This window comes from Carcharhinus amblyrhynchos, unplaced genomic scaffold, assembly GCF_965287045.1.
Source record: "Carcharhinus amblyrhynchos unplaced genomic scaffold, sCarAmb.v2.hapA scaffold_39, whole genome shotgun sequence".
Classification (NCBI taxonomy): domain Eukaryota; kingdom Metazoa; phylum Chordata; class Chondrichthyes; order Carcharhiniformes; family Carcharhinidae; genus Carcharhinus; species Carcharhinus amblyrhynchos.
In genome coordinates this window covers 9,150,180-9,172,024 of record NW_027649780.1, presented here as the reverse complement: position 1 = coordinate 9,172,024, position 21,845 = coordinate 9,150,180, and the positions used below count along the sequence as shown (strand labels likewise).

General features: G+C 44.4%; 3 protein-coding genes across 4 annotated transcripts in view; 2 read left to right on the top strand and 1 right to left on the bottom strand.

Annotated features, from left to right (window-relative positions):
- Window positions 1–21,845, bottom strand: part of LOC145363618 (uncharacterized) — a 40,503-nt gene that overhangs the window by 10,681 nt on the left and 7,977 nt on the right. The window contains exons 1-3 of one of the 2 annotated variants that reach the window (XM_080218799.1): window positions 16,738–16,898; window positions 15,833–16,656; window positions 1,665–1,898 (exon numbers count right to left, since the gene is read on the bottom strand). In XM_080218799.1, the coding sequence (XP_080074925.1) occupies window positions 1,665–1,898; window positions 15,833–16,656; window positions 16,738–16,896 (1,217 nt within the window). In that variant the 5' untranslated portion in view covers window positions 16,897–16,898. Of the gene's footprint in view, window positions 1–1,328; window positions 1,947–15,832; window positions 16,899–21,845 lie in introns of those variants that run through there. The other variant, XM_080218800.1, reaches the window with a different exon arrangement.
- The window catches only part of LOC145335633 (uncharacterized), a 198,718-nt gene continuing 181,459 nt past the window's right edge, over window positions 4,587–21,845 (top strand). Inside the window, 1 exon segment of the mRNA XM_080181437.1 lies at window positions 4,587–4,686. The gene's annotated coding sequence lies outside the window, so the exon portion shown is untranslated.
- LOC145363500 (uncharacterized) lies at window positions 5,681–8,084 on the top strand. Its single transcript, XM_080218697.1, has 2 exons — window positions 5,681–6,515; window positions 6,648–8,084. Exons 1-2 carry the CDS (start codon window positions 6,024–6,026, stop codon window positions 7,116–7,118), a joined length of 963 nt encoding a protein of 320 aa, XP_080074823.1. The 5' UTR covers window positions 5,681–6,023; the 3' UTR covers window positions 7,119–8,084.

Genomic DNA, 21,845 nt, shown 5'->3' with positions numbered 1-21,845 from the left:
TCACATCCTGCCAACCAGATAAAGATCCATGTGAGCCAACTCTGTTTCCTGTTAGCTCGCCAATCTTCTTTCCATGTCATGTTACCCCTCTACACTGTGAGATTCTATTTTCCGTATTAAGCTTTGATGTGGCAGCTTATCAAATGCATTTTGGAAATCTAAGTACAGTACATTCACCTTTGCTGCCCCATTTACCAATATATAAAGTCACCATCTCCCAGATGTCTCACTGAGAAGGAGAGCTGACTGATGGTCACTTAACCTGAGGATCATAAATTCATAAGATATAGGAGCAGAATTAGACCATTCGGCCAACTGAGTCTATTCCATCATTCGGTCACGGCTGAAATGCTCCTCATCCCTATTTTCCTGCCTTCTCCCCAAAACACTTCAACTCATTACCAATTAAAAATCTGTTTAACTCCTCCTTAAATTTTCTCACTGTCCCAGCATCCACTGCAATGTGAATTCCACAGATTCACAACCCTTTGGGAGAAGCAGTTTCTCTTCAACTCTGTTTTAAATTTGCTACCCCTTATCCTAAGACTAGACCGCTCATCCTAGAATGCCCCAGAAGAGGAAGCATCTGCTCCACGTCTACTTTATCCATACCTTTCATCATCTTAGATCACCACACCTCAGGTGAGGGGCAAAATTGAGGAGACAGCACCTTCATGAATAACCTTGGTTGGCACGACAATTGAACCTGTGCTGTTGGTATCGCTGTGCATCACAAATCAGCCACCCAGCCAACTAACCCCCTTTATCCAAAGCATATGTGACTCCTTCAAAGAACTCCAATAAATAGGTTGAATATGATATCCCTTTCTCAAACTGTGCTGACTCTCTCTTATTGTCTGACTTTTTCTCATTCTCATGATATCTTTAATAAAGCTTTAATATTTTCCCTACATCAGATTTTAGATTTAGTGGCCTTTAGTTTCTTTTTTGCCTCTTTCCTTTCTTAAATAAAGGAGTTACATTTGCTATTTTACAATCTACTGGAATCTTCCCCAGATCTTGAGACTTTTAGATAATCAAAACGGTGCTATTTTCTTCCACGTTCAAAATTTTTTGCTGTTCAGGTTATAATACGTTGTGCAATTCCATCCAATCCTGATCTGATGTTCTGTGCGAGTTTCCTGACCCCATATCCTCCCCTTTAAGACCAATTATAACAACACCTATAACAGAGCTGGAGTCACTTTTCAATTCAGCAGAAACAGACCCAAAGGTTCAACAGTCCGAACATGAAAACAGCAAAATCCAATCACAACAGCTACTTGTGAACTCGCTGGTGTCTCAGCAGATTGGATGACTGATTGAATCCCTTTCCACACTTGGAACAAATGAACGGCTTCTCCCCAGTGTGAATTCGCTGGTGTGTCAGCAGAGTGGATGAGTGAGCAAATCCATCCCCACACTGGGAACAGGTGAACGGTCTCTCCCTAGTGTGAGTGCGCTGGTGTACAGTCAGTTGTGATGATTGCTTGAACCCAGTCCCACAGTGAGAGCACCTGAATGGTTTCTCATTAGTGTGAACACGTTGATGATAGTGCAGATTTACAGAATTTTTAAAGCATTTTCCACAATCTGGACATTTAAAAGGTCTCTCATCAGTGTGAATCCGCTGGTGTGTGAAGAGGGTGGCTGACTGAGCAAATCTCTTCCCACACTGAGAGCAAGTGAATGGCCTCTCCCCAGTGTGAATTCGCTGGTGTAACGCGAGGTTAGAAGACTGAGTGAATCCCTTCCCACACACAGAGCAGGTGAACGGCCTCTCCCCAGTGTGAATTCGCAGATGTTTCTGCAGATGGGATGAGGTAGTAAATCCCTTCCCACATTGGGGGCAGGTAAATGGTCTCTCCTCAGTGTGAGTTCTCTGGTGAACATGTAAGCTGTTTGACTGAGTGAATCCCTTCCCACACTGGGAGCAGGTGAACGGTCTCTCCCCAGTGTGACTGCGCTGATGAATCTCCAGCTGGGATGGGTAATCAAATTCCTTCCCACAGTCCCCACATTTCCACAGCTTCTCCCTGTTGTGACTGCAATTATGTTCTGAAAGACTGGATGATTGGTTGAAGTCTTGTCCACACACAGAACACGTGTACAGTTTCTCTTCATTATGAATGGTGCTATTTCCTTTCATGTTCGAAACACACTGATATTCAGGTTACAATAAATTGGTTAGCTCCACCAGGCTTTGATATAATATTTGGTTTCAGTTTCCCAACTGCAAATCCTCCTCTTCTAAAACCCTGTGAAATTGATTTAAAACAGAAAAAAAAGTGAGAGAGAACCCATAAAAACACAAAGGCAGGTTGTGAAATTGAGCTGAATAATTCTGGTCATTTGTGGGGCTGGCACTAGGAAAAAAGTGATCATAAAAACTGCTGGACTGTCATGAAAACCCAGTGGGTTCATGATATCCTTCAGGGTAGGAAATCTACCACACGGTCTGGACACAAGACTCTGGACACTGTGAGAGAAGATAGAGAGAAGTAGGAGAGGGATTTGAACATAAGAACATAAGAAATAGGAGCAGGAGTAGGCCATCTAACCCTTCGAGCCTGCCCCGCCATTCAATAAGATCATGGCTGATCTGTCGTGGCTCAGTTCCACATTCCCGTCCTCTCCCCATAACCCTTAATCCCCTCTCTTATCAAAAACCCATCAACCTGTGTCTTAAAAATATTTAGCGAGGCAGCCTCCACCACTTCAACGGGCAGAGAATTCCAGAGATTCACCACCCTTTGAGTGAAGAAGTTCCTCCTCAACTCCGTTCTAAACCGCCCCCCCTTTATCTTGAGGCTGTGCCCCCTAGTCCTACTGTCCTTTCTGAGCGGGAAGAGTCTCTCCACCTCTATCCTATCCATCCCATTCATCATCTTATACGTCTCAATGAGATCTCCCCTCATTCTTCTAAACTCTAATGAGTACAAGCCTAGTTTATTCAGCCTCTCCTCATAGCTCAACCCCCTCAACTCCGGTATCAGCCTAGTAAACCTCCTCTGCACTCCCTCCAAGGCCAAAATATCCTTGCGTAAGTGCGGCGACCAAAACTGCACACAGAACTCCAGCTGCAGCCTCACCAATGCCCTACACAGCTGCAGCAAGACCTCCCTACTTTTATATTCAATCCCCCTCGCTATGAAGGCCATTGACAACTTAATTAGGACTTTGGCAGAAAGTTTCCCAAACCCTCAACCTCCACCCACCTAGAAGGACCAGTGTGGCAAATAGATGGGAACACCATCACCTTCAAGTTCCCCTCCAACTCACACACCATCCTGACTTGTCTGACATCCAGTACTAAAAGAACAGAAATTTCTTTCATATAAACACTGGGAAGACTGAACCCATTGTCTTCAGTCCCCACTACAAACTCCACTCCCTCACCAGCAGATCTCTCCCTCTTTCTGGCAACCGTCTGAGGCTGAACCAAACTGTTTACAACCATGGTAAAATATTTCAGCCCAAGTTGAGCTTCCAGCAACATTGCCACATCATTAAGACCACCTATTTCCACCTCAGTGCCATGACCCAACTCCACTCCTTTGGAAGCTCCTTTTCCATTGTGACATGAAACACGGGGGAATGGGGATACAGAGAGGGAATGGGATTGACCTAATTGCTCTACAGAGATTGGCATGAATCTGAGTTGCCAAATGGGTGCCTTCCATGTTGTAATGTTTCCATCACTGGAAATAGATAATGTTGATACACTGCTACATATTTTAAGACAAGAAATAGGGAATCGTAAATAACATAGTACATACCATGTATATTGTATACATTAAACATATTTCTCTCCCATACAAATTTACTGTTCATTAAAATGTTAGCCCTCTCCTGGGAAAACTTCCCCTTGAATTATGAACATTGGGTAAGAGGCCATCCGATTAGCCAGATATATAAACGTGTCAAACTGGGAGAGCTAAAGGATGTCAATGTCTTTGAGAGAGAATGAGAGATACCTGGGCCTGGTCTGGTCCTGCTCCTCATTCCAATGTTCGTCTGTAATGTTTCCAGAGTCTGCAGCCTCACTGGATTCACTTCCTTACCCTTCAGTTGCTGCAAGTCCCCAATTTCCCCCAGAATGAGGAAAGAAATGGAAAGGGGGAAACATTGATTTCCTCCCAGATATTGCCCAGAGGAGGAAGTTTCACTCTGAAGCTCATTGGACAACTCGTGACGCCACGACAGAGCCCAAATCAGCCAATAGGAATCACTCTGCTCCGTGGTGACGTCTCGGAGTTCCAGTACGCAGGCCCGGGCTCGCGGACCCGGGATCCCCGCCTCCACCCATTGTTCCCCTCCCCCCGCCCCTCCTCGAGCCAAGGTTTCCAGACAAGCGGCTGGCGGCTCCGGCCAGAGCGAGAAGCCGCTCGGTGATCTTCCCCTCTCCCCCGGCCCGGGACTGCGCATGTCCAAGGGAGAGGGGAACCTGCGCATGTGCGGGGAGTGCCGACCTTCCCCGACCTTCACGCTGAGGTATTGACCAATGAGAAGAGCTGGAAGACCGGAAGGACTCTGGTCCTCCAGCCAATCAGAGCTCCCCATTGTCTGAATGCGGACGTGGACAATGAGCTTGTTCATTCCTGCCCAGCAAAGCTGCTGCTGCTCTCTCTCTGAATGAAGATTGAGCTTCAGACAGACTCAAACTTCCTCCTGTCTCTAACATTTGTGAGTAAAACACTTTCTTTCCCCCCCCCCCTTTCCGTTTCTTTTCTCATTCTGGGCTTCAGTTTTTTTTTTAACTTCCAGGTCAGTAGTCGCTGCCTAAATAAAGAACCTCCTCACATTCTTCATGAATCTGTAACCAGGTAATACAGTGTATTACAAACTTCATCAGTCTGCTCATTAATGGCCAAATGTAAAACTGTAACGTGGCTGTCAGCTTGAAGATTTTCAGCTCCCTGTGTCCAGGACAGGAAGCAGTGAGCATGGATCTGTCAATCAGCCTCAATCAGCAGCCTCAGGGAAATTTTTTAATTTATTCATTCATGAGACATGGATGTTGCTGACTGGTCAGCATTTATTGCCCATCCCTAGTTGCTGTTGAGAAAGTGGTGGTGAGCTAAAATCTTGAATCGTGACAGTCTCTATTTGTGGGTTAACTCACAATGACGTGGAGATGCCGGCATTGGATTGGGGTAAACACACTAAGAAGTCTCATAATGCCAAGTTAAAGTCCAACAGGTTTACTTGATAGTAAATCCACAAGCTTTAGGGGTTTGCCCCTTCGTCAGGTGTGTGGAGAGTGAACTCCACTCACCTTCAGACTGGTGTTGTGAGACTTCTCACTGTGTTAACCCACACTGCTGGTAGGGAGGGAAGTTCTGGATTTTGACCCAGTGACTGAGAAGGAATGGCGATATACTTCCAAGTCAGGATAGTGAGTGGCTTGGAGGGAGACTCCCATGTAACTGCTGCCCTTGTCCTTCAAGACGGAAATGGCCCTGGTTTTGGAAGGTGCTGTCTGAGGATCTTTGGTGAATTGGGAGGGTGAATATTAGATACAGCAGAGCGAGAATGGAAGGAGAGAGTGTGGGATGGAGATTTACAGCTTTTGGGGAATGGACGAGGAAAGAATGTTCCATAGAAACTAGAATTGTCTGTTCTGAATTTCTACCCTGTACTGACAGTAATGCCTTTGTAAACTCCTTTACAGGATACTAGAAGGGAAGAATTTTCAGCAAGAAACATCAAACCAAACATCACGTCAGGATCTGACATTTTTGTCATTGCAAAGTGAATATCAATGGCCTCTGATTCTAGAAGGTGAACATCTTTGTCTGTTTTGTTTGCTTCAGAAGGCTTTAAACATCAGTGTGGCTGGAAAAGGACCAAGACGCATACACTCCCGATTGCGAGTGCTCCAGTGAACTGACTGTGGAAAGAGCTTTAACCAGTTCTACAGCCTGAATGAAAACCATATAGTTACCAGCAGCGGGAGGAACTGTAACCCTCTGTGCTTCAACTGATTGTCTGACCTGGAGAGACACAAGGACACCTGCGTCATGGAGAAACGATGGAAATGTGGGGACTGTGGGAAGGGGTTTAAGTACCCATCCAAACTGGAAACACATCAGCACAGTCACACTGGGTTGAGGCCATTCACCTGCCCTCAGTGTGGGAAGGGATTCAGTGATTCATCCAGCCTGCGGATTCACCAGCGAGTTCACACCAAGGAGAGACCGTTCACTTGCACGATGTGTGGGAAGGGATTCACTCAGTTGTCCAATATGCAGACACACCAGCGTGTTCATTCTGGGGAGAGGCCATTCACCTGCTCTCAGTGTGGGAAGGGATTCACTCAGTTATCTCACTTGCAGACACATCAGCGAGTTCACACTGGTGAGAAACCGTTTACCTGCTCCAAATGTGGGAAATGCTTCACGCGGTCATCCAGCCTCCTGACACATCAGCAGGTTCACACTGGAGTCGGGTCATTCAATGGCACCAAGTGTGGGAATGAGTACACTCAGTCATCCCATCTGCAGATGCGCAAAGTCACTCAAACCAATGAGAAACCCTTTAAATGCTCCCACTGTGGGCGTGGTTTCAAAAGGTCTCAGGAGCTGATGTCCCACCAGCGCATTCACACTGAGGAGAGACTGTTCAGCTGCTCTCACTGCACAAAGAGATTCAAAACATCATCAAACCTCCGGGTGCACCAGCGAGTTCACACTGGGGAGAAACCATTCACCTGTTCTCACTGTGAGAAGGGATTCAGTGATTCATCCACCTTGCAGACACACCAACGAGTTCACACTGGGCAGAGGCCATTCACCTGCTTTGTGTGTGGACAGCGTTTTGCTCAGTCATCCGCCCTGCTGAGACACAAAGTCACTCACACCAACGAGAGACCCTTTAGATGCACCGACTGTGGGCGGGGATTCAAAAGCTCCCAGGTACTGATGATTCACCAACGCTTTCACACTGGGGAGAGACCATTCAGCTGCTCTCACTGCACAAAGAGGTTTAGAACATCATCCGCCCTGCGGACACACCAGCGAGTTCACACCGGGGAGAGGCCTTTCACCTGCACTGACTGTGGGAAGGGATTCACTCAGTCATCTGCCCTGCTGAGACACCAACAAGTTCACAAGTGATTACAAGAGTTGGATTCTGCTGTTATTGCTGCTGTTAATCATATCCAGGACTGAACCATGTTCATTCTGATAGTTGGTGAAGTGGGAGGGTCGGAAGGTTTCTTTCTGCTGGACTGGCTGGTCTCACTACCTTGTTTTCAGTAGATTGATGTTCTTTGAGTTAGGGATTGGTGAGAGGGTGGGTGAGATCAAAGGACAAAAATGTCCTGGAATGAAAGGGAGAAGTAATGGTTGTTGTAAAGAAACAAAGCATTGGTCCAGAGTAAGGTGTTAGTGGCAGAATAAAGGACAGCTCCATCTGGCAGCAAAAAAACATGAAAACAAGATGCAGGCTGCCACTTGGCCAAAAAAGAGAGTAGATTGATGCAATGTTTGTAAACAGAGTGAGATGAATTGGCAAGTTCTTCAACAGAAGATGAATCCCTCACAAATTTCTCATAAGAGTGTCTCTTTGTCCTTAGTTGATTCTGGTGCAAGGGTCAATATTTGGCATGCCTGGGTGGACACGGTTAAGTAATAGCCTTAAAGTCACATTGCTATTTGTCTGGTACATCTATGATTCATTCACAGAGTTATAGAAAGTTGCACTGGGAGGCCAGACACCCAAAAGAAACAGCATGTAAGCAAGTTGATAAGAACCATTCAGGTCCAAAATCAAACTCCACAGAGATGGGCAGTGATAGAATGGCATCAGGAAAAAAGGAGATCTCAGTGAGTTAATGAGTCCAATCATAGGTTACATCAAAAAACATAAGCTGTGTGGAGATTTATAAAAATCAACTGTCTGCTGAAAGGGTTGTCTTTTCTGTGGAACCTAGAGAGGCGGGGAGTGGGCAGAGGAAACTTGGCATGCAATTGCATCAACTTACATAATTTAAAAAATTTCTTTCATATTATTTTCTTCAATTTTGTTCAAATTTCATCTCTTTTAGCTATCCTTTTTTGAACACCAATTCAATTTTCAATATTTGCTACTTCATCAAAGTTGAAAATACATTGTGAAATGTGTTGTTAACCGAATCTCAACAATTTTAATTCAAATGTTTTGGAAAGTTGAAACTGGTTTGCAGCCTTATCTTTATGTTTTGGGAGCAAAATTGGCCTTCACAATTCTAACCTTGAACAATTTAATTTCAAACCCAAATCATTCCTTTGATATTTAGGTACAGTCTGTATTTATTTCAAATAGAAACACACAGCATTTCAAATTGAATTAATTTTCATTCCCTTTCCAAACTAATTCTTCAAATCTGCGATGCTTGCAAACAACACCCTGCTTCAACAATTATGACTCAAATGTATGGTATTCCTTCAACTAAGCAAACAAATTTGGAGTAAGTGTTGTGGATCATGACAGTGTAAAAGTCATGACTAATCACACACACACTGGCATTCCCTTATCACACAGGAGAGGTGGGAGTACTTTTAGTGATTTTTTTTGAAGAAAACAACTACATCTGCTGGCTGGTGACTCATGTGTGGCTCAGGTTGTTTGGTTTTAGCTAAACACAGGGAGTGGACTGCTTCAGGGAGGTGTCACTTTGTGGCTGAATTAGCTTCCTCAAAGTCCCCATGCCAACTTCGAACTCTTCACTGGATCTGATATTTTCTGACTGTAAATCAATATCTTGGCCTAACAGCAGTAGATTTTTCTGAGCACCACTCACCCTATCATCTGTCCCCTGTTCCCAGTGTAACTGATTGCCCAGGACAGACATGCTCTCCTGCCAGCAATCAGATCCATTATGCAGCTTATCCATCAGTTCCCTGAACTCTTTGTATTTTGTATTCAGTTGTAAGGCACAGTTTCCAGTGCAACTGGAGATTAATTTATTCTGGACTTTTTCCAACTTGCTACTTCCTTTCTGAATCTCTTTAGAAAACCTACCAAGGACCCACTCGTAATCTCTGTCACTTTCTTCTACACCTCCCAAGGTATCTTTTGCTCCTGATGCCTTTGACTCCGTTGTCAAACTGTCACTCACATTCTAGTTTATGCCAAAGCCATTGTTGTATTTGCTTTTTTAAGGCAGCAGTCCTAACCACTGTGCCACTGGATGGATTGCTGGCACAGTGGAGAGAAACATAGAAACTAGAAGCAGGAGTAGGCCATTCGGTCCTTTGCACCTGCTACACCATTCATCTTGATCATGACTGATCATTGAATAGGATAGAGGTAGAGAGACTCTTCCCGCTCAAAAAAGACAGTAGGACTAGGGGGCACAGCCTCAAGATAAAGGGGAGGCGGTTTAGAACGGAGTTGAGGAGGAACTTCTTCACTCAAAGGGTGGTGAATCTCTGGAATTCTCTGCCCGTTGAAGTGGTGGAGGCTGCCTCGCTAAATATTTTTAAGAAGCGGGTTGATGGGTTTTTGATAAGAGAGGGGATTAAGGGTTATGGGGAGAGGGCGGGAAAGTGGAACTGAGCCACGACAGATCAGCCATGATCTTATTGAATGGCGGGGCAGGCTCGAAGGGCTAGATGGCCTACTCCTGCTCCTATTTCTTATGTTCTTATGAATTCAATATCCTGTTTCTCCCCCACCCCCACCACCTCCCATATCCCTTGATCCCTTTAGCCCCAACAGTATATATCACATCTTCTTGAAATCAGACAATGTTTTGGTCTCAACTATAGGGTGACATGGTTGCTAAGAGGTTAGCACTGCTACCTCGCAGTGCCCCGCATTTAATTCCAGCCTTGGGTGAGTGTCTGTGTGGAGTTTGCATGTTCTCTCTGTGTCTGCATGGGCTTCTTCCAGCTGCTCCGGTTTCCACCCACAGACCAAAGATGCCCAGGTTTGGTGGATTTGCAGTGTTGAATTCCCTCTTGGTATCCCAAGCTGTGTGGGTTAGAAAGGTTAACCATGGTAAATGTGTGAGATTACAGGGACAGGGCAGGGGAGAGGGCCTGGGTAAGATGCTCTGTTAGAGAGATGGTGCAGACTGGATAGTTCGAATGGTCCCTTCTGCACTGGAGAGATTCTATAATTCAATGAACACAGAATTGGTCAGAATTATAGGGAGTGGGATAGCTTGATCTTGGGTTTGGACGTAGCTCGGCACAACATTGAGGGCCGATGGGCCTGTACTGTGCTGTGCTGTTCCATGTAATCTTTTCACATGTCCAAAATTTTAAATAACCATTACAATTAAAACTCTCTCATACACACATGTGTGAGTTTGAACCTGGATTAAAATTTCCACAAATTTAGCAAAGTCTCCTGGAATCATATCTCTGGCCAGTAAATATGGCTCTAGGTTCACAACTTCTGTGAAAAAAAACTTTATTAATTACACTTCCTTATTTAAGTCTATTTGATTTAAATCACAGACAGAAAACCTCAAAGCTTGAAGCTTTCAACCCACAAATATCATCCTTACCCAAGCAGAGAAACACAGTATTAGCTTTATAACAACAATAACCAGGATGAATTCCTTAAACATTCTTGTGGTTCTGTTTCTAAACTTCCAGAAATGCCTTTAATTAAAGACTCAAATAAGGTTATGTTGAAAAGTTAAAATATCTCTGATTCTTTAGACCAGTTTGCTTACTCCAATGGTTTACCCCGGTGCCCTTATTTTCAAGGTGGACAAACGACAAACACAAGTAAAGGTTCAACAGGTTTATTAACAATAACACTACTAACCCTTAAATTACCCACATAAAACAAGAGGATACCCCAAAATCAGATATACTACCCGCAAAGATGGTTTGGCTAAAACTGCAGGCTCGATTCTCTGAGTCCGCCTGGTCTGTCGTCACGAAGGTGAGTCTCGATGGCAGCTTCTTCCTTCCTTCTTCTCTGGTCAGCCTTCCGAATGCTCAAGGGTCGCCTCCTTCATTGAGTCTTCTCCAGTCTTCCCTCTCTGGCGTCTGCAAATGTGTTCCTTTATCCCCTGTCTGTTTGCCTTTCCAGAAACTTCTCTGGCTTCTGGCCAGTGAGGTCCCAGGAGGGCGTTCCAATACCCAGTGGGTTTCTTGATGTCTGCCTGACAGGTCACCAGGGTTCGCCCCCAGGTGTCCATCTCCATGCTGCTGCTTACATGTAACCGGTTATCAGATTAAGCCAACTGCAGGAACTCTTGGTGACAGAAAGTCTGGCCTGACCTGAGCTTCTAACAATAGGCTGGTGCATTTCAATGGGGTGCAATGATCTCCTGCTAAGTATCAGTAGGGTGCAACGACCTTTGGTAGGAGGTTGATGAGTCAGGCCCAGACAGGTTTGTGGATTGTACAGCTAGCCTGCCTGAGGTTTGACTGTGTTTGATTTTTAATATGCCCAATTCTTTAATTTAGGATATCCGATTTTATATCCAATTTTATCAGCCATAAAACTAGGCCCTGCTTATGTTACAGTTAATTCCCCAAAAAGATAAGCCTTAACAAATGTAGCCCAGGACAATGATAAAACACATATACAAACATCCACATAAAACAAAACACACAGGTTCTCACAGCTCGTAAATATCAAACAATGAATCCTCAGCATTCTCTCTCACAGCTTTAACTTCTTAAAGTGACAGAGCGCCACAAAGATTTCACAATATACTTTAATGATTGGAAGATGGAAAAGAAGGTACTGTCGCCTTCTAGTATATGCCAAAACCATTGTTGTATTTGCTTTTTTAAGGCAGCAGTGCCACTGGATGGTCTGCAGATGATACAAAGATATGTGGAGGGACAGGTAGTATTGGGGAAGCAGGAGGGCTGCAGAAGGACTTTGATGGGCTCGGAAAGTGGGCAAAGAAGTGGCAGGTGGAATACAATCTGGACAACTCTGAGATTATGCACTTGGGTAGGAGGATTGGAGGCATAGACTATTTTCTAAATGAGGAAATGCTTCGAAAATCAGAAGCACAAAGGGACTTGGGAGTTATTGTTCAAGGTTCTTTTAAAGCTAACATGCAGGTTTAGTCAGCAGTTAGGAAGGCAAATGCAATGTTAGCATTCATGTCAAGGTGGCTAGAATACAAGAGCAGCAATATACTTCTGAGACTGTATAAGGCTCTGGTCAGGCCCCATTTGGAGTATTGTGAGCAGTTTTGGGCCACACATCTAAGGAAGGATATGCTGGTCTCGGAAAGAATCTGGAGGAGGTTCACAAGAATGATCTCTGGAATGAAGAGCTATATGAAGAATGGTTGAGGACTCTGGGTTTGTATTCATTGGAGGTTAGGGAGGATCTTATTGAAACTTAGTAAAAAACTAGAACTAGAGGGCACAACATCAGGCTAAAGGGATGATCCTTTAAAACAAAGATGAGGAGCAATTTCTTCAGCCAGAGAGTGGTGAATCTGTGGAACACTTTACCACATAAAGCTGTGAAGGCCAGCTCATCGAGAGTCTGTAAGACAGAGATAGATAGGTTCTTGATTAATGAGGGATCAGGGATTATGGGGAATGGGGATGAGAAAAATATCAGTCATGATTGAATAGTGGAGAAGACTCGATGGGCCAAGTGGCCTAATTCTTCTCCTATGTCTTATGGTCTAAGCTCACAACGCCTTGATTAAATAAGATGCAAGATCCTTCATTCCCCTTCATTATAACAACCTTATTTAAATCCCAAACATGTTGCAGGTGTAAAATATTTGTTCTTTATCTGGGATTGGATTGACAACACAATAAAAGTCTCAGTTATTCCAAATTCCTCCAGGCTACGCTTAAAATTTCTACATTTAACTGGTTCCCATAAATCCTCAATCAAAAACTACCAGGTGACTTACAAACAAACCAACTGTTCACTGAAAGGGTTAACTTTTCTGCAGAACTTAAAGGGGTGGGGAGTGAGCAGAAAAAACTTGGCACACAATTACATCACTTTACATATGATGGGAGTTTTTCTCGGAAGCCAAGTATTGAGATGAACCCAGTTCATACAAAGATTTGCAGAAGACACTGTATTGGTTTAAGACATTCTTTATTGACCAACGCGCACTGGGAGAAAGGCAGCTGGGCAGTCCAACTCCTTTATAAAGTTATTCATTGGCCATATAGTTATACTATTTTGAAGGTTCATTTCACCCACCCACTCTGTCATCCCAACTGGATGCTCCAATCATGTTCGTGCACAATATTTACCTTGGCCAATAACGTTCCATCTTGTGGAAGAATGGGAATTCATTGGGCTGTAGAATCTGAAAGTTCCTGCCCACTGTTACTTTGCAACTTTCACTTATGTAGGTCCATAGGGTTCAAAGGTTGCTTTCTAACTGATTCTCAGCAACTTCAATGACATAGCTAATAGGGTTCACAAGTTTCTTTCCACTATCTGCTGAGCCATCCCTTATCAATAAAAAATGAATAATTCTATTCATTCTAATGTCTGGGAAGCGTGTACTTTTATAACTCATACTGATAAAAACTGTGTTCTGTGGCTTCACTGTTCTGAAAGGGTGTGGCCTGTCTCACTCAGCTTTTATCCCATTATACTTTATGCAGTCTGCAGTTTGGCCAAGGTATACATTTTAGTACAAAAAGTACATATTTAAATCTGAAATACATGTTTAAATTCTCTACCAGTGGTTATATGTGTCTCTATGCAGACAGTACCTTTGTATTATATAAATAAGGCACACTGTGGTCCTTATTCTACGTTAGTCTAAGTCAGTCCACCCTGTTTCAATAGCCTTTTTTAGTTTTTAATCTCAAGGTATTCTAAACCCATCTAACAAAATAACTTTAAAAAACTTAAAGTTTATAATTAGTCTCAAGTAGGCTTCACTGCAGTGAAGTTACTGTGAGAAATCCCCTCTCTAACAACAAAAGAAACTTGATTTTAAACTTCATCTATTAATTTTTTTGTTATATTCCTCGACCTATTTTAATTTGATCAGTTTTTGTTTGGGACGGGTAATTTCTGTTCTTTATAAACTGGTTCACTCATTTTGTTAATTCTACATGGGCTTGACAATCAGAACCCAGACTTTATCATCCATAAGCTTTTTCTCCTTTTGTCACCACTTTCTCTCTGTTCTGTGGAAGGGTCATGGGGATTCCAATCAGACTTAATCATTTATTATAAAAATCAAACAAAAACAGAAAATGTTGGAAAATCCCAGCAGGTCTGACAGCATCCGTGTCGAGGTGCAAGATCCGTGTTCTTATGAGGGCATAGAGCCAACATTTCAAGTCTGGATGACCCTACACGAGAGGTCCTGTGAAGTGTCATCCAGACTCAAAATGTTGGCTCTATTCTCAAATCATTTTATCGATAAGTTTCTGGCTCTTAGTTTCCAAAACGCAGATAAGAAATCTGTCTGGTGCCCACTCGAGCTCTGAATTTTTCACTGTCCACGCTTGGGTCGGATTATAACCATTAGAATTCACTCTTAGAGGTCAACTTTTCAGTCCAGTGCTGCTTGGAGTGTATTGTCACTTCACTGACTACCGGATCACAAAACCTTCACAGTTCTTATCACAAATCTATGATAAAATAATTGAAGCAATGCCTGAGAACGCTTCTTAATCTACTACCTACCATCGTTTGTTGATTGGTCAGACCCCCTTTTTTACAGTTTTGGACATCTCAGCCGCTGAACACCAGCTGGTTATTCATAGATTCGTAGAATCTTATAGTGCAGAAGGAGGCCATTTGGCCCATTGAGTCTGCACCGACCACAATCACACCCAGGCCCTATCTCCCATGCATTTACCCTAGCTAGTCCCCCTGATACTAAGGGGCAATTTAACATGGCCAATCCACCTAATCTGCACATCTTTAGACTTTGGGAGGAAACTGGAGCACCCAGAGGAAACGGGGACATGGGGAGAATGTGCAGACTCCACACTGATAGTGACACAAGCCAGGAATCAAACCCGGGGCCCTGTCACTGTGAGATAGCAGTGCTAACCACTGTGCTACCATGCTGCCCAAACTTATGGAGTAAGTTTAATTCTAACGCATTCTGTGTAAATATTCTCACCAGGTCCTCTTTTGGAGCCATGCTAAGCAGCTTTTATGGTCTGTAATTGCAGAAACTGAGCTGTCACAAGAATGTGGTCAAGATAGTCCAGTCCCATAATGCCTCACATTCAATCTGCAGTCCTTTTATAACAGAATATGTGGCTGTATGTAGCTGCCTCGGCCATGGTCAACCCCAACACTGCCTTCTTGAACAGCTACAATGCCTGAGGTGTAAGTATGCCCACAGTGCTATTAGGGAGGGATTTCCAGCTACACATTCCTGACAAGATTCTGACAGGTTTAGATCAGGTGGACAAAGAAAAGCTGTTCCCATTCGTTGATGGGACAAGAACAAGGGGGGGTCATAGATTTAAAGTTTTGAGTCAGAGATGGGGGGGATGTGAGGAAGAATAATTTGATGTAGCGAATGGTGATGACCTGGAACTCGCTGCCTAAGAAGGTGGAGGAAGTGGAGACAATAAATAATTTCAAAGAAAATTGGATGGGCATTTGGGGGTTCCAAACAGAAATCCTTACTAATTATCTCTGAACTTCTGAACATCCTGTCACTGATGATCCTTGTGAAATTTGAAAGCAGGTATTTGTGACAAGTCTCAGAGATCATTAACCCACTGGATGCAATGTCATGAGGCCAGCCAGTCCAGCTGAAAGAAACCCTCCAACATTCCCCATTGTCCAACTGTGAGAATGAACAAAATGCAGTCCTGAATGTAATTGAGAGCAGAAACAATAAATAGAATCCAACCCCTGGAATCACTCGTGAACTTGTTGGTGTCTCAACAGCTGGGATGAAACTCTAAAACCCTTCCCACACTGACAGCAGATGAATGGCCTCTCCCCACTGTGAACTCGCTGGTGTGTGCACAGGTTGGATAGGTCAGTGAATCCCTTCCCACACTGAGGGCAGATGAATGGTTTCTCCCCAGTGTGAATTCGCTCGTGTGTCCGCAGACTGGATAACTGAGTGAATCCCTTCTCACACTGAGAGCAGATGAATGGCTTCTCCCCAGTGTGAACTCGTTGGTGTCTCCGCATGCTGGATGAATCACTGAATCCCTTGCCACACTGAGAGCATGTGAATGGTCTCTCTCCAGTGTGAACTCGTAGGTGTGTCCGCAGACTTGATAACTGAGTGACTCCCTTACCACACTGAGAGCAGGTGAATGGTTTCTCCCCAGTGTGAACTCGCTGGTGCTTCCGCAGGTTGGATGATTGAGTGAATCCCTCCCCACACTGAGGGCAGGTGAACGGCCTCTCCCCAGTGTGAACTCGCTGGTGTATCTGCAGGCTGGTTGAATGAGTGAATCCCGTCCCACAATGAGAGCAGGTGAATGGCCTCTCCCCAGAATGAACTCGCTGGTGTATCTGCAGACTCGATAAATGAGTGAATTCCTTCTCACACTGAGAGCAGGTGAACGGTCTCTCCCCAGTGTGAACTCGCTGGTGTGTCTGCAAGTTGGATAACTGACTGAATCCCTTCCCACATTGAGAGCAGGTGAATGGTCTCTCCCCAGTGTGAACTCGCTGGTGTGTCTGCAGGCTGGACAACTGACTGAATCCCTTCCCACATTGAGAGCAGGTGAATGGCCACTCCCCAGTGTGAACACACTGGTGTGACTGTAGATGGGACGATTGTGTGAATCCCTCCGCACACTGACAGCAGGTGAACGGCCTCTCCCCAGTGTGAACTCGCTGGTGTGTCCGCAGGTGGGATATTTCACTGAATCCCTTCCCACATTGAGAACAAGTGAATGGCCTCTCTCCAGTGTGACTGCGCCGGTGAACCTCCAGCTCTGATGGGGCTCTGTATCTCTTCCCACAGTCCCCACATTTCCATGGTTTCTCCATGGTGCAGGTGTCCTTGCCTCTCCCTTGGGTGGACAATCAGTTGAAGCCTCATCAACACACACACAACACGACTACAGTCTCTCCCCGCTGTTAATGGTGTGCTCTTTATTCAGGCTGTGTAACTGGTTAAAGCTCTTTAGTCAATGGAACACTTTCATCTCAGTGTGGCAGTATGTTGGTCCTTTTCCATCGCACTGACGTTTGAAATCCTTTCAAATCGACGACCAGACAACCACTTCTTCTCGATTCAAAGGCTGATGATATTCAGTCCCAAGGAATATGACTCTGTCAGATCTAGATGATTCAGAGAAACCTGGGCCAACCTTTCCAGAGTCTGCAGCCTCCCTGGATTCACTTCCTTTCCCTTCAGTTGCTGCAAGACCCCAATTTCAAATGAGAAAAGAAATGGAAAGGGAGAGAAAAGAAAGTGTTTAACTCACAGAAGTTGGAGACACTAAGAAGTTTGTGCCTGTCTGAAGCTCAATCTTCATTCACACAAAACCCGCGCTCTGATTGGCTGGAGGACAAGAGTCCTTCCGGTGTTCTAACACTTCCCATTGGCCAGCTACGGTGAGAGGCAGTGAGTCGGAAGTGCACATTGGCGGAATTTGGGGAATGCGCATGTGCGGGTGTGGGGCGGGGCCCGGGACAATGCCGGCGCACTGACCATTGTCTGTCCTGGTCTTCCAGCCTTTCCCATTGGACAGCCGCTCAGCGCGGCTGGAAGGCAAAGTCCCGCCCACCCTCATGTGGGGCTCCGCCTCCCATTGTCTGTCTGCGAGGATTGACCAATGGGAACTCTGGAGGACCGGAAGGACTCTGTTCCTCCAGCCAATCAGCGCTCCTCATTGTCTGAATGCGGAAATGGACAATGAGCTTGTTCAGTTGCTCATTCCTGGCCAGCAAAGCTGCTGCTGCTCTCTCTCTGAATGAAGATTGAGCTTTAGACAGATTCAAACTTCCTTATGTCTCCAACATTTGCGAATAAAACACTTTTTTTCTCTTACTCTAGTCTTTAATTTTTAACTTCCCGATCATCACTTGTTGCCTAAATCAGGATCCTCCTTACATTTTTCATGTATCTCTTGCTTTGTATTATACACATCGTTGCAGCGGCACCGTGGCAGAGGCTGGCACAGCTGCTTCACTGATCCAGGGACACTGGATCGATTCTCCGGCTTGGGTCACTGTCTGAGCGGATCTGCAGATTTTCCCTGTGTCTTCATGGACTTCCTCTGGGTGCTCCGATTCTCTTCCACACTCTAAAGATGTGCAGCTTAGGCTGATTGAACATGCTAAATTGTCCCTTACCTCCAAAGATGTGTAGGTGAGAGGGAATGGCGGGGTAAATAGGAATGGTGTCTGGGTGGGATTCTCTGTCAGAGTCATTGCAGACTCAATGGACCAGATGATCTCCTTCTGCACTGTAAGCATTCTAAGATTCTGCGATTAGTCTGTTCATTTATGTCCAAATGTAAAACTTTAACACAGTTGTCAGCTTGAAGATTTTCAACTCTTCGTGTCCAGGACAGGAAGAAGTGAGAATGGATCTGTTAATCAGCCTCAATCAGCACCTTCAGGAGAATTGGGAGGGTGAATATTAGATACAGCAGAGTGAGAATGGAGGGGGAGTGTGTGAGATGGGGATTTACAGCTTTTGGGGAATGAGAGAAGATAGAATGTTTCATAGCAACTAGAATTGTCTGTTCTGAATTTCTATCCTGTACTGACATGATGACTTTTGTAAACTCATTTTACAGGATATCAGAAGGTGACAATTTACAGACAGAAATCTAAAATAAACATCATATCTAGATCTGACAGAGTCGCTTGATTCATCGGGACCTGACCATCATTGACTGTTGAATCAAGCAGGAAAAATGTTTCTCTGTATTGTCTGTTTCAGAATGCTTTAAATATAAGTGAGATTGTGAAAACTCTGAGATATGCAGACGCCCAAGTGAGAGTTTTCCAGTACACTGAATGTGGAAAAATAACTTTAACCAGTTACACAGCCTGAAAATACATTGCAGCAATCATAGCAGGGACAGACTGTACCTGTGCTCTGTGTGAGATTTAACTGATTGTTTAACCTGAAGAGTCACAAGGACACCTGCATCATGGAGAAACCATGGAAATGTGTGGACTGTGGGAAGGGATTCAGGCACCCATGTCCACTGGTAATTCACCAATGCATTCACACTGGGGAGAGGCCATTCACTCAGGGATTCACTCAGTTACTTTCACTTGTTGAAACACACTGTCACTCCCACCAATGAGAGACTCTTTAAATGTTCTGACAGTGGGAGCGGCTTCAAAAGATATTGGCAACTGGTGTCCCGTTGGGGCATTCACACTGAGGAGAGATCGTTCAGCTGTTCTCACTGCACAAAGAAGTTTAGAAGCTTATCCAGCCTGCGGGCACACCAGTGGGTTCACACTGGAAAGAGACCATTTGTGTGTGGGAAGGGATTCACTCAGTCATCCCACCTGGTAACACACCAACAAGTTCACAAGTGATGACCAGGAGTGTATTCTGCTGTTATTGCTGCTGTTAATCACATGCAGGACTGCACCATGTTCATTCTGACAGTTGGTGAAGTGGGAGGCTCGGAGGATTTCTTTCTGCTGGACTTGTCAGTTTCAAAACTTTGCTTCCAGTGGGCTGATGCTCTTTGAGTCTGGGAGAGCGCATTTCCACTGAAATGATCCACAGAAGCTGAAGAAGGACATTTATGTTATCCTGGATGGTAAATAGTGATTTTCCCACCCATAAATACAGAAAGAGCTGGAAAAAAGCAGCAGGTTTGGCAACATCTGTGGAGAGAGAAACAGTGTTAATGTTTCATGATGTAACTCTACTTCAGAACTAAAGAGTGGGAGAAATGTGGTGGGTTTGGTGTTGGGGGAGGGTCAGATAGAACAAAAGTTTGTTATGGACAAAGTACTCGATGAGTTGCAAAAAAAATTTGGGATGGGGGGGAGAGTGGATTTTAGTAAAATAAGGCAGGATCTGGCCTTGACCGCTGAAGTGTTCGCCAACAGGAAGGGAACAGTCTTGCCTGGTGATTGTCGAGCGGTGTTCATTCATCTGCTGTCATAGTGTCTGCATGGTCTCCCCAATGTGCTATGCCTCAGGATTTCAGTGGTCATGGGCATTCGGCCTCTGATCTTTGGGTAAATGTTCTCCAAGGCGGCCTTCATGGCATATGACAGCGCAGAGTCGCTGAGCAGAAACTGATAGCCAAGTTCTGCACACATGAGGATGGCCTCAACCGGGATCTTGGGTTCATGTCACACTATCTGTAACCCCCATGACTTGCCTGGGCTTGCAACATCTCACTTACAGCCTGTCTGGAGACAATACACATCTCTTTAACCTATGCTTAATGCTATACTCACATTGTCTGCACCATTAAGAATTGATTAACTGTAAAGACTCGCATTCTAATCAGTGTTCTGTAAACTATGTGTGCCTTTATATGCTCTGTTTGAGACCAGAACTCTCCACTCATCTGACGAAGGGGCAAACCCCGAAAGCTTGTGGGTTTACTACCAAATAAACCTGTTGGACTTTAACCTGGTGTTGTGAGACTTCTTACTGTGCTTATCCCAGTCCAATGCCAGCATCTCCACATCATAATTACAGCAATGGTAGAGTGGCTTCTTTCTGAGCTGTGGTGAATCTGTTCTGCACCATGTGCCATGGCCTTCCTGGTGTCAGATCCCCAAAACCTGACTCAATTCTCAAACAGCGGCTGAACCATTGTTGAGAAGTTTATTTTATAAAATGTCGGATGATTTTTTTAAACACCCTCCAGCTTGAATGATTTCTGTATCTAAACCCTTTATAACTTGGTGGAAATTTACTGAGGTACAGGGTGTAATATTTTGTGCGCTGTGGGAGAAAATAGTTTAGTCTGAGTTAGAGAGTCAAACAGGCTCTTTACTGCAGACAGCTCACCATGGCAACACTGATAAGATATTCCATTGCACAGAATCGACTCCGAAACCCTTGCCTCAGGCCTGGTTGTACTCAGTAGCCATTGATGATTTAACATGTTTTTGTGACTGTCTTGAATCAGTGACTTTAAGGCTGATGTTACTAATTTAAAATAAACCCATTCAAACTAATTTATAAAAGTCTGCCTTAAAATATCAGATGGAGGAATTCACCGGAGCCTGTTAACCGCTGGGACAATGATACAACAGACACTGAGTGAGGTACAGATCCGACCTGGAAACTGGAGGAGTGAATATCGGAAATACTGTCCCTCCAGCACTCAGTGCCTTGTGACTTCACCCAAAGCTTTGGGCTCCGAGACACAGAACAGAATCTCCATTACATCTGGGCTTAGAGTCAGGAAGGACAAAGGTGAAGGCTGGAAACATGGAGTCAAATCAGAGATCGATGTAAAACTGGGATCTATTCCTGACCGAGAGCGAAACAGTGGGTTTAAATTTCAGGGCTGAAAAATGATTGGCAATTATTACGGTTTCATCTAGTCAGCAGAATTTCTAATACCAGGGAGAGACACAGAAGTTCTGCTTCCCAGTCTGGAGTCCAATAGCTTCTAACTAAAACTGAAAGTGAATCCTTGGATTCTTCTGTGAAGGAACTACCTGACCTTGACCTGTCAATCAATCTTCCCACAGCAATTCAAAAGGGATGTAAACTCAGAAAACTCCAGGACATTCCATTAGGCCCAAATTACAAATAAAAAGGCTAATTGTGCTTTCATCACGGCAATGAAAGAAAAAACACAGAAATAGAATTAAAATATTCCTTAAAAGCACAGTAGCATCACAAGTGAAATGTGAGCTCACTGGTGTCTCAGAAGATGAGATGCCTGATTGAATCCTTTCTGTAAGTAACTGTCAGGATTGCATTCTCATGGATGTTCCACATCTTGTATTTTATTTATGGTGGCACATCATTAAAACAGGAA